The sequence below is a fragment of the Hyaena hyaena genome, unplaced genomic scaffold (genome assembly GCF_003009895.1).
Source record: "Hyaena hyaena isolate Hyena2069 unplaced genomic scaffold, ASM300989v1 scaffold_18, whole genome shotgun sequence".
Lineage (NCBI taxonomy): Eukaryota > Metazoa > Chordata > Mammalia > Carnivora > Hyaenidae > Hyaena > Hyaena hyaena.
Window position 1 is genome coordinate 1,817,383 of NW_024080649.1, and position 12,944 is coordinate 1,830,326.

The 12,944-nt window shown below is 42.3% G+C and overlaps 1 protein-coding gene across 3 annotated transcripts in view; it reads left to right on the plus strand.

The window, feature by feature from the left end:
• DUS2 (dihydrouridine synthase 2) overlaps positions 1 to 12,944 on the plus strand; it is a 47,095-nt gene that overhangs the window by 7,714 nt on the left and 26,437 nt on the right. For all 3 annotated transcript variants that reach the window (XM_039222729.1, XM_039222717.1, XM_039222725.1), the window contains exon 2: positions 2,394 to 2,536. In XM_039222729.1, coding sequence (XP_039078660.1) covers positions 2,411 to 2,536 — 126 coding nt within the window. In that variant the 5' untranslated portion in view covers positions 2,394 to 2,410. The remainder of the gene's footprint in view (positions 1 to 2,393; positions 2,537 to 12,944) is intronic.

A 12,944-nucleotide genomic window follows, 5' to 3' on the forward strand; every position in this document is an offset into this window, starting at 1 on the left:
TGAGGGGCCAGGGAGCCCAGGGAGGAGAGAGATCAAGGAAGAGGGGAGTTTCAGCCATGTCACAAGTTGAGTGTCTGGTTGATTGCTCAACTTCCAGGTAATTGGTGACTTTAATCAGAGCAGTTTTGATAGAATGGTGGAGGTGGGGGCCAATCAGAATGGGATGAATACTAAAAAGAAAATGGAGACTGTGTTAGTAATGGAGTAGAGCATAGCATTGACTAGTCAGCTTTGTGACTTTTTGGAGGGGTCCATATTTGCTTAGATTAAATAAATTAATATTAACAGTTCTCTCTGAGATATGGGATTTTGATTTTCTTCTTTTTATTCCTGTTGGTTCTACCTGCCAAGTATTTTTAGTATGTGACCTTTTGTCACCACCTCTGCTACCAGCTCCCTGGCCTGACCGACCATCATCTCATCTTTTATGTTGGTTACTGAAGAGTCTTATACCTGATCTCCCTGTGTTTACTCTGACCCCCAACAGACTGCTCTTTATATAGCAGTCACCGTGATCATGAGAAAACATGATCAGTCATGCTACTCTTCTACTTGAAACCCTTTGCTGACTTCTATTTCATGAAGGGCTAACAAAGACCGTATGGGATCTGACTCTGTTTACTGCAGTGACATTGTGTAACTGTTTCTCTTTTCCTCTCTGTGTCCCAACCATGTTGGTCTCCTTGATGTTCTTCTAATACACCAGGCAAGCTCCTGCCCAAGGGCCTTTGCACTCCCTGTTTCTTCTGTATATTTTTCCACTAGATACCAACTTGACTAACTCAAATCTTAGTTCAAATGTCATCTTCCCATTGAAGCCTGTCTTGGTTTCCCTATTTATTTTATTGTGAACCTTTTTTTGGGGTTTTTTAATTTATTTATTTTGAGAGAGAGAGAGAGAGCAAGAGCATGAGTGGGGGAGGAGTTAGAGAGAGAAGGAGAGAGAAAAATCCCAAGCAGACTCTGTGCAGTCAGCAGAAGCCTGACGTGGGGCTTGATCTCATGAACCATGAGATCATGACCTGAGCTGAAATCTAGTTGGGCGCTAAACAAACTGAGCCAGCCAGGTGCCCCGGTTTCCCTATTTAAAAATGTATATTTTATATTCAAATATTTACATTAAAATATGAAAATATTTATATTAAAATGTACTATTGATATACCAATTATTTACATTTTTCCTGCTGGGGGTGTGGGGTAAATGGGTGAAGGTAGCCAAAAGGTATGAACTTCCAGTTACAAGATAAATATGTTCTGGGGGTGTAATGTATAGCATAACAACTATAGTTGTTAATATTATGCATTTGAAAGTTAAGAGTAGATCTTAAAAGTTCTTATCAACTATAGTTGATAATATTATGCATTTGAAAGTTAAGAGTAGATCTTAAAAGTTCTCATCACAAGAAAAAAATTATTAGTATGTGAGATGATGGTTGTAACTTATTGTGGTAATCATTTTGTAGTATATACATATATCAAATCGTTATGTTGTACATCTTAAACTAATACAGCATCATGTGTCAGTCACATCCCCAGTGTTTTCAGTTTCCTTTCTCCCTGCTGTTTTTACTCTTTGTAGCATTACCAATTTTCCAACATACTATATAGTTTGTTAGTATTGTTTTTGCCTTTCTTTCCCCGTTGGAATGAAAGTTCTACTAGAGCAGCAATTTTTGTCTGTTTCATTCTCTGTCAGACTAGGACAGTGACTGGCAAGACTAGGCACTTAATAAATATTATCTATCTATTTATTTATTTTTAATGTTTATTTTTATTTTTGAAGAGAGAGTTAACGGGAAGGGTGAGAGAGAGAGAGGAAGACAGGATTTGAAGCAGGCTTTGTGCTACAAATGTGATGAGGGGCTCGAGCTGAAGTCAAGCTTAACCGATTGAGCCACCCAGGAGCCCCAGTAAATAGTCTTTAGATGAAAAAATAAGCAAGTAGTATTTTTATGATCAGAGAAAATGAAAACAAAGTCCTATGTGTTGGAAAGAAGAGGAAAAGTCTGCCCTGAGTAACAGAAGAGAGATTTTCTTTCTTTCTTTCTTTCTTTCTTTCTTTCTTTCTTTCTTTCTTTCTTTCTTTCTTTCTTTCTTTCTTTCTTCCTTCCTTCCTTCCTTCCTTCCTTCCTTCCTTCCTTCCTTCCTTCCTTTCTTTCTTTCTTTCTTTCTTTTTTAATGTTTATTTATATATTTTTGAGAGAGAGCGAGAGCAAGACAGAGAATCCCAAGCAGGCTTCTCAGTGTCAGCACAGAGCCCGACGTGGGGCTCAAGCTCATGAGCCATGAAATCATGACCTGACCCAAAAATCAAGAGTAGGATGCTTGACAGACAGCCATCTAGGCACCCCAGCTTTGTTTTAATTTCTGACTCTTGTTTTCCCTTTCTGCAGGCAGTAGCAGAGGAGAAATGATTGAACACAGCCTGTCACTGTGCTACCACAACAAACTCATCTTAGCCCCTATGGTTCGGGTAGGCACTCTCCCAATGCGGCTGCTGGCCCTGGACTATGGAGCAGACATTGTGTACTGTGAGGTAAGGGGCCCCTGATGTTCCTGGAGGGCCTTTTTTTTTTTTTTCCCCTCACCAGTACAGGCTCCTTTTCTGTGGATGGGAGTGGTCAGGAGTTGGTGGGAGACAGAATGGGCACTCACTTCACAGGTGCTCACTGAAGGCAGTGGGAGACAAACATGTGTGACTCTTATGAGTTCTCTAAGCCCTGTTGAGGGCCAGGAGCCCGGGCAGCAAGGAGGGCATTGTGGGGTGCCGGGGCCAGGTGGTTAGATGGGCATCGAGTTGGGTCAAGGCCCCGGCCCCTGTGGGAGTTAATAGACATTCAGTGTGTGAATGAATGAACTCAGGGTTAAGTAGAGAGGGAAGCTGTATGGAGTTGGTTTGGGGGCCACAGGGTTTTCTGGTGGCAGTAACTAGTTGGTTGCCTAAGTCCTGGCTGCTCTAGAGAATAGTAGGACTTCAGACAAAGGTTTAAAAAGTATTTTCTAGAGGCACCTGGGTGACTCCTACTTTTGGCTGAAGTCACGATCTCACAGTTTGTGGGTTTGAGCCCCATGTCAGGCTGGGCACTGACAGTGTAGAGCCTGCTTGGGATTCTCTCTCTTTCCCCTCTCCCTCTCTTTCTCTCTCCCTCTCTCTGCCCCTCCCCCACTTATGGTCACTCTATCTCCCTCTCTCAAAATAAGTAAAATTTTAAAAATAAATAAAAAGCATTTTCTAGGAAAAACAGCATTGTAGGAGTAGCTGATATTGGATAGTGTGGAGGTATGTGCAACGTTTCTCAGCTGGGCATCTAACAGAATTATCTGGAGAACTTCCCCCCAGTCCCTAGTCCTGATATGTCCCCCTAGTGTGTGTGAAAAGTTGAAGAAGAGGCTACTCAAATGCTTCTGATACTTCTGTCCCACTCGTGGTGGGATGGGTACTATGGCTATAAAAGGTCAGCAACAAGGAATCCTGGTGGGGATGGAACTGTTCTGTGTCTTAACTATATCAATGTCAGTATTCTGGTTGTGACATTATACTCTACCTTTGTAAGATATTACCATTGGGGAAGTTGAGCCAACAGTACATAGGAGCTCACATTCTTACAACTGCAGGTGAACCTCTGATTATCTCAAAATAAAAAAAGTTTCATTAAAAAGAAAGCCACTGGTATAGAGAGAAGGGGGATTTGGAAAGAAGACACCCTAATGTATTGGATGTTGCATGTGGGAGGGACGGGCTGGTAATTTTATGATAGAAAAGTAAGAGGGGGGGCGCCTGGGTGGCTCAGTCAGTAGAGCATACAATTCTTGATCTTGCAGTTGTGAGTTCGAGCCCCGTGTTAGGGATGGAACCTACTTAAAATTAAAAAAAAAAAAAAAAAGTAAAATAAAAGAGTGAGAGAAATAGGCAAATTAAGAAGAATGTGTGCCAGGGAAGGCAAACGTCAAGTTTGTCAAGTGTGACAGATGATGCAGAGGAGTCCAGTTGCAAAAAGACCAAAAAGGTGTTTGATTTGAAAATCCAAAGTGCACAGAGATACGCTTGTCAGGGCGATAGATTGTACATGTAGGTACTGGAGGCAAAGGAAGCTGGATGAAGGGAATTGGTTTTGTTTTTGTTTTTGAGAGACAGAGAGCATGAGCTAGTATGCAGGCGGGGAAGGGACACAGAGAGAGAGAGAAAATCTTAAGCAGGCTCCTTGCCCAGTGTGGGACCACATGTGGAGCCCCCTGTGGAGCTTGATTATCACCTGAGCCCAAATCAAGAGTGAGGTGCTGGGGCACCTGGGTGGCTCAGTCGGTTAAGCGTCCGACTTCGGCTCAGGTCATGATCTCACGGTTCATGGGTTTGAACCCTGCATCGGGCTCTGTGCTGACAGCTAGCTCAGAGCCTGGAGACTGTTTCGGATTCTGTATCTCTCTCTGACCATCCCCTGCTCATGCTGTCTCTCTCTGTCTCTCAGAAATAAATAAAAACATTTAAAAAGTGGGGTGCTTAACCTACTGAGCTACCCAGGCACCCCTGAAGGGAATTATTTTTAGGTGACTTGCGTGTTTACAGCATAAGGGGAAACACTTAGCTGTGAGGAGGGGCGTGATGATTTGGCTGATCAGTGGGGAGTAGGTAGGGCCTGGTCTTAGAAGGCAGATTCTAGATGAGGTGGTGGGGCTTAGCTTCAAGACAGGGCCAGAAAGAGAGTGGCAGTTTCATGGAAGCCAGGAAAGCCAAGGGGTCTTTCCTGAGAGACTTGTTTTACAAGATGTGGGAAGCCAGGCTTCTGTTGGCAATGAAGGGTAGCAGGAGCGGGGTGGCAACCTGAGGAAAGAAAGTGAGGGCATGTTGGCCCTGTTCCTGTGGGGAATGGGGTGGAGAGGTTTGCCTGGCAGCTGGGTGTGCAAGTCATACTGTTTTTCAGCTTTATGGGAAGGAGAGCTGTGAAGCTTGGAAGGGGGCTGCCCATGGCTGGGGATTGGCATGCCAGTGTCTACAGCAGGCCAGGGGCAGAGCCATCTAGGGTGCTAACAAGGTGAAATGGGAGGGAGGGAGTCTGTGTTGTCGAAATGTGAGAGTCCGAAAGGGAGGTTCCCATGTTCAGGATCACAGGCTTAGGACCTGACTTCTAAGTGGTTAACTGAAATCGAGGCGAGCAGGTCCAAGAAACGAGAGCTGGGCTTCCATAAGCTTCCAGGCTGCGAGAATGTGCTGAGGGCAGAGAGGAACCTGTGTCCAGGGGCCAGTCCCAGGGGAATGTGGTAATGCACTGTGCGTTATTAATCTTGTCTCTCATCCTTTGAGCCTACACTCAGCCCCCCCAGTGGTCATTCAAGAGTTAGGTATAGCCTTTCCTGGCTTGTACCCTCCTTGGCCTCCAGAAAAACCTCTTGGATTTAGAAAGGGATTGGGAGAAAGGACTGTGAGGACTCATGCACTGTGAGGGATTGTGAGGACTCAAGGTCTCAGAGCCTGAGAAACAGGGACCAAAAGACCAAATCCCAGAGAATGTAACTGTTGTTTTGTTGGTTGTGATACCCACTTGGCATGTTTGATGGATGCTTACTCTGGGAGAGTCAGTATAGCTTATGAAAAAACAGAGAGGCCTCTGCCAGAGGACATCTAGGCCTTCCATCCAGAAGAGAACAGAAGCAAGCTGGCCAGGGACCCTTGCTTGGCATGAGTAGGTGGCTGGAGTGCTGGAGGTGATGTAGTATGGTGCCTGGTGCCCCCTGGTGGATTTGGCATGTCTCTGCAGGCTGGCTGCCTGGATGATCTTCCTGGGTTCACATGAGGTGGTCCATCTGTGGATTAGTTAAACCACCTCACCCACTTCACAGGACCAGGGTATAGGATCTAGGGCATACCAGGCATGCAGGCACCTCCTTAAAAGCCCTGCAGAGCCCTCGGCAGCTGGAGGGGAAGAAACAATGAACTAGCTTAGCAAAAGTCAAGGGAGCAGTAGTCTGATTCCCTGCTAAGGTCTGCCATATATTGATAGGGGTTTTCCAGGAGTTCCTCAAATGTCCTGTATCTATTCCTTTTATAAAAACAAGGGGTCTCTAGTTGCCCAGACTGTGAGAGGACACCTACCTGTTAGATTTAAAACTTTTAATAAGCAAGATTAAGGGAGGAGGCAGTGTTCTTAAGAGGCCCTGATTGCCAGAATGGGTACTTAAAATTATTTTTATTGTGGTAAAAAACATATAACAAAAAATTTACCATCTTAACCATTTTTGTGAGTGTGCAGTTCAACAGGGTTAAGTTGTGAAACAGATCTCTAGAACCTTTTCATTTTGTACAACTAAAACTCTATACCCGTAAAACGAATTCCCCTTACCCCATCTCTCCAGCTCCTGGTAGCCACTATTCTGTTTTCTGTTTCTATGAATTTGACTACTTTAGATACCTCATAGAAGTGGAAGCATGCAATTTTTGTCTTTTTATGACTGGCTTACTTCACTTAGCATAACTTCCTCAAGATTTATCCATGTTGTAGAATGGAACAGGATTTCATTCCATTTTTAGGCTGAATAATATTCCATTGTATATATATGCCACATTTTGTTTATACATTCATCTGTTGATGAGCATCTGGATGCTTCCACCTTTTGGTTATTTTGAATAGTGCTGCCATGAACATAGGTATGCAAATATTTCTTTGATATCTTGCTTTCAATTCTCTGGGATATATATAGCCAGAAGTAGGATTGCTAGATCAGGTGATGGTTCTATTTTTAAGTTTTTTTTTTTAATGGTGTATTTATTTCTGAGAGGGAGAGAGAGAGACAGAGAGAGAGAGAGACAGCGTGAACAGGGAAGGGTCAGAGAGAGAGGGAGATACAGAATCCGAAACAGGCTCCAGGCTCTGAGCTAGCTGTCAGCAGAGAGCCTGATGGAGGACTTGAACCCATGAACTGTGAGATCATGACCTGAGCTGAAGTCAGATGCTTAACCGACTGAGCCACCCAGGTGCCCCTAGTTTTAAGTTTTTTGAGGAAACTCTGTACTGTTTTCCTTAGCAATGGCACCGCCTTGCAGTCCCACGAACCGTGCACAATTTATGCACATCCTTGCTAACACTTGTTCTTTTCTTTTTTTTAAATTTATTTTTAAGTTTATTTTTTATTTTTTAAAGTTTATTTATTAGTTTGAGAGAGAGAGATCAGGGGAGGAGCGAGAGAGATGGAGAGAGAGGATCCCAAGGAGGCTCCACACTGTCAGCGCAGAGCCTTATGCGGGTCTTGATCTCACAAACCACGAGATCATGACCTGAGTCGAAATTAAGAGTTGGATGATTAACCAACTGCGCTACCCCTGGCCCCTTTGGCCTGTTTTCTTTTCTTTCTTCTTCTTTTTAATTTTTATTTTAAATAGTAGCCATCCTAATGGGTTAAAGGTGATAGTTCATTATGGCGTTAATTTATATTTCTCTGATGATGAGTGATGTTGAGTATGTTTTCATGTGCTTGTTGGTCATTGATGTATCGCCTTTGGAGAAATTTTTCTTTTTAAGCTTATTTGTTTTGGGGGTGGGGAGAGAGGGAGACAGAGAGAGAGAGAGAGAGGGAGGGAGGGACAGAGAGAGAGAGAGAGAGAGAGAGAGGGAGGGAGGGGGAGAGAGAGAGAGAGAGAGGGAGAATCCTAAGCAGACTCCAGACCAGTAGCACGGAGCCTGATGTGGGGCTTAAATTCACAAACAGTGAGATCATGACCTGGCTGAAACTTAAGAGTCAGTCACTTAACTGACTAAGCTACCCAGGCACCCCTGGAGAAATTTTTATTCAAGTCCTTTGCCCAGAATAGGTAATTTTTTAAAACTTAAAAAAGTATTCAGATTTATAGAAAGTTATTGTATGTATGTCTGTACTTAAATAAAAAATAAAATTTTTTTTAAATAAAATTTTTAGGGGTGCCTGGGTGGCATGGACAGTGTGGAACTTGCTTGGGATTCTCTTTCTCCCTCTCTCTGCCCCTCCCCCCACTTGCTTTCTCTCTCTTTCTCTCTCTATATCTGAGTAAATAAACTTAAAAAAATTAAAAATTAAAAAAAGATTAAAAAACATTTTTAAAAAGAGAAAATATTAGGGATGCCTGGTGGCTCAGTCGGGTAATCATCCAACTTGGCTCAGATTATGATCTCATGGTTTATAGGTTTGAGCCCATGTTGGGCTCTGTGCTGACAGCTCAGAGCCTAGAGCCTGCTTCAGATTCCTTGTCTCCCTCTTTTTCTGCCCCTCCCCCACTCACGCTTGTCTCTGTCTCTCTCAAAAATAAAAAACATTAAAAACATTTATTTATTTATTTATTTAATTAAATTTTTTTAAAATTTGGGGCGCCTGGGTGGCTTAGTCAGTTAAGCGTCCGACTTTCGCTTAGGTCATGATCTCGAGGTTCATGGGTTTGAGCCCCGCGTCGGGCTCTGTGCTGACTGCCAGCTCGGAGCCTGGAGCCTGTTTCAGAGTCTGTATCTCCCTCTCTCTCTGACCCTCCCCTGCTCACGCTGTGTCTCTCTCTCTCTCTCAAAGAAATAAATAAAAATATTAAAAGAAAAATTTTTTTTAATTTATTATTTTTGAGACAGAGACAGAGTGTGAGCAGGGGAGGTGCAGAGAGAGAGGGAGACATAGAATCAGAAGCAGGCTCCAGGCTCTGAGCTGTCAGCACAGAGCCTGATGTGGGGCTTGAACTCAGGAACTGTGAGATCATGACCTGAGCCGAAGTCGGCCGCTTAACCGACGGAGCCACCCAGGCACCCCTAAAAACATTTTTTTAAAAATGGGAAAAAATTATAGGAAAGTTGTAGGAATAGATAGCATCCATATACCTTTTGCTCAGATTGACCTGTGATAGACATTTTTGCTTGATTTGTTTTATAAATTGTGCTCTATCATATATATATATATCATATTGTATATACAATATATAAATATATTTTTTTTCTAAGAATAAAGTCTTTTTTTTCTATATATTTATGACAGGCATCATCTTCAGTAAATTTAACATTGATATAATACTTCTTTAAAATCTATTTTCCATGTTCTAATTTTGTCAGTTGACCCAACTTTGTTCCTCTAAGCATTTTTTAACATCTTTATTGAGATATGGTTGTATGGAGATATGTATATGTACAGAATTGTGCATCCATCACTACAATCAATTGTTGAACATTTTCACCACACCAAAAAGAAACCTCACCAAAAAAAAGAAAGAAACCTAAATATCCATTAGCAGTCCCTCCCCAATTTCTCGTTCTCCTAGTCTCTGTAAACCACTATTCTACTTTCTGTCTCTGTAGATTTGCCTGTTTTAAACATTTCATATAGATGGAATGGTACCATATATGGTCTTTTATGCCTGATTTCTTTCACGTAGCATAATATTCTTAAGGTTCATCCACATCTTTGCATGTATCTGTGCTTCATTCCTTTTAGTGGCTGACTAATAATTGTATGTGTACCCCACAATTTGGTTATCCGTTCATCAATTGATCGACATTTGGATTATTTTTTTTTCATTTTTATTTATTTATTTTGAGAGAGAGAGAGTGAGAGCTCATGTGCATGCATCTGAGTTGGAGAGGGGCAGAGGGAGAGGGAGAGAGACAGTCCCAAGCAGTATCCACACCATCAACACAGAGCCTGACTTGGGGCATGATACCAGGAAGCATGAGATCACAGCGTGAGCCAGGATCAAGATGGACACTCAACTGACTGAGCCACCCAGGTGCTCCGAGTGACACTGGTGATAAACTGTTATGATCAGCTCAGGCAGAGAAAACAAGCCAGGGAGATTGGAGGAGATGAAGGTGCAGGGCATATTTCAGACTTAGGAGCATAGTATGTAACAGACAAGGAAGAATAAGCCCATACATGATAGAGCCTTTCATTTCATTTCATTTCATTTCATTTCATTTCATTTCATTTCATTTCATTATTTTGAGAGAGAGAGAGAGAGAGTTAGTATGTGTAAGCAGGGGAGGGGCTGAGAGAGAGAGAGAAAGAGAGAGATTTTCAAGCAGACTCCCAGTACGGAACCTGACATGAGGCTCAGTCTCACAAACTGTGAGATCATGACCTGAGCCAAAATCAAGAGTTGGGCATTTAAATGACTGAGCCACTCAGATGCCCCTGATAAGACATTTTAAAATTAAATGTTGTGGGGCTTCTGGCTAGCTCAGCCAGTGGAGCACTTGACTCTTGATCTCAGTGTTGTGAGTTCAAGCCCCATGTTGGGTGTGGAGCCTAATTTAAAAAATTTTAAATTAAATTAAATTAAATTAAATTAAATGTTGTTCAGAACATTGGATAGCCATTCGAGGAAAAAGTGACTTATAAATGGCCTTCATTTTCAGATAAATTAAAAAGCTAAATTCATTTTAAAAAGAAAAACCAGTTAAAGTTATATTCTTAACTATACAATAGAGATATATTTAGAAACGAGAAGGCACTGTTATTGGCAAAGTTAGGGTGGTCTCTTCTATAAAAATAGAATGTATGTCTAATAGAAATTGAGGTTTGTGACAACATGGATGGACCTAGAGGGTATTAATGCTAAGTGAAATAAGACAGAGAAAGAAAAAGACCGTATGATCTCACTGCGTGTGGAATCTAAAGAACAAAGCAAATAAACAACAAACAACAAAGAAAAGAGAAACAAATTCATAAATACAGAGAACAAACTGGTGGTTGCCAGAGGAGAGATTGGGGGGATGTGTGAGATAAGTGAAGGGGATTAAGAGGTACAAAATTCTTATTATAATATAAATAAGTCACGGGGTTGAAAAGTACAGCATTGTTCCCTAAAAGGAAAAAAAAAAGAGAAAAGTACAGCATAGGGAATATAATCAATAATATTGTAATAATTTTGTAGAGTGACACATGTTAACTACACTTCTCGTAGTGAGCATTTCATAACATATAGAATTGTTGAATCACTATGTTGTACACTTGAAAATATTATATGTCAACTGAGGTGCCTGGCTGGTTCAACAGGGAGAGCATACAAATGGTGATCTCAGGGTTGTGAGTTCAGACCCCACTTTGGGTGTAGACATTACTTAATCTTAAAAAAATAATGTCAACTATACCTCAATTAAAAATAGAAAAAAATGGGGGTGTAGGTAAAAAAAATTGAGGAATGGTAGTGACATAGGAAAATAATTTGTGATAATTAAGACAGAAAAACTCAATATCCAGTTTGACAAAGAATAGACTTTTTCCTGCAACTTGCATAGTTGTAAAAGGCAGTGTGCTATGAAGATGCACAGATGATAAACTCTCCCATTTGGAAAAACAATGTTTGTTTTCACTAATTAAAAGGAAATACAGTGAAAACCAAAGCAAAACAAAACGATGAGGTTCCATTTTATATTCATAGAACTAACTAAAATAAGTAAAATTGATGAACAGTGGTGTTGAGAGTATGTGAGTAAGTGGACACACTTGTGGTTTTATTGATGACAATTTAAGTTAATTTCTTCACTTAAGCAGGTGAACATCTGCTCTGTGTAAGGTCTTTAAAAAATTTTTTTTAAATATTTTATTTATTTATTTATTTATTTATTCATTCATTCATTTATTTATTTAATTAATTTATTATTTATTTATTTATTTTAAACAGCCAATCTCACCAAGGTAGGGAGGTTCTTTTTTTTTTTCTAGGAGAGAGAGAGAGAGAGAGAGAGAGAGAGACAGCGTGAGCAGGGGAGGGTCAGAGAGAGAGGGAGTCACAGACTGAAACAGGCTCCAGGCTCTGAGCTGGCAGTCAGCACAGAGCCCGACGCAGGGCTCAAACCCACGAACTGCGAGATCATGACCTAAGCAAAAGTCGGACGCTTAACCGACTAAGCCACCCAGGCGCCCCTAAAATATTTTATTTATTTATTTATTTATTTATTTATTTATTTATTTCTGAGAGAGAGAGAGACAGTGTCAGAGAGAGAGGGAGACACAGAATCCGAAGCAGCCTCCAGGCTCTGAGCTAGCTGTCAGAACAGAGCCAAACATGGGGCTCGAACCCACAAACCATGAGATCATGACCTGAGCTGGAGTCAGACGCTTAACTGACTGAGCCACCCAGGCTCCCCCGCTCTGTGTAAGGTCTTGAGGCTCCAGCAGATGTTAAGTGAGAGCTTGTAATGTGCTGGATGCTGGTGGTTTGAAGAAGATAGAGACAGTAGCCAGGCCCCAAAGGCTCTTTTGATATGGTGAGGCGATGGAAAACAAAATAAGACAGCTCAAGGGCCATTTTGCCTTAACTCCTCCTCTTGGGGCTCAGGCTACCTGGCCTGGGTCCGCAAAGCCTACTTTTGTGTGTACACAGGATCCTCCTCGGGGGGTTCATAGTCTAAGATATGACAGGTGTATCTATAACTGGCATATGAAGAGATAGTAAAGGTGGACTCAGTGGAGGGGGCTTTGGGAATCCTGAGGGGGACAAGTTATTGCCGGCAGGGCTGGGGCCTCAGCATGGGCCTGCCATGCTTTACCCCGCTCCTCTCCAGCCAAAGGCCAGCCTGGCTGCAGAGATGCTGCTGTTGCTGCTGCTGCTGCTGCTTCTTTTAATGTTTTATTTATTTTGGGGGGGAGGAGGGGCAGAGAGAGAGAGGTGGGCAGAGGATCCACAGCGGGCTCCATATTGATAGCAGACAACCCAATGTGGGGCTTGAACTCCCAAACCGTGAGATCATAAACTGAGCTAAAGTCGGACACTCAACCGACTGAACCACCCAGGCGCCCCCGCAGAGCTTCTTTTTATAAGTACAGGCCCACTTGTCCCCTTGCCTTTTTGCCTGTTCCTGCAACTGAGATCACTGGCTACACGGGTCTCTGTGGGGCTCTGTCCATCCCTTGGGACACAACATTGGTTCTTAGGGCTTAAATGGCAGCCGTTTATCCATAACTGTTTGGTAGTGGTGATTTGTTCGGCCAGGCCTGGTGGACATCAG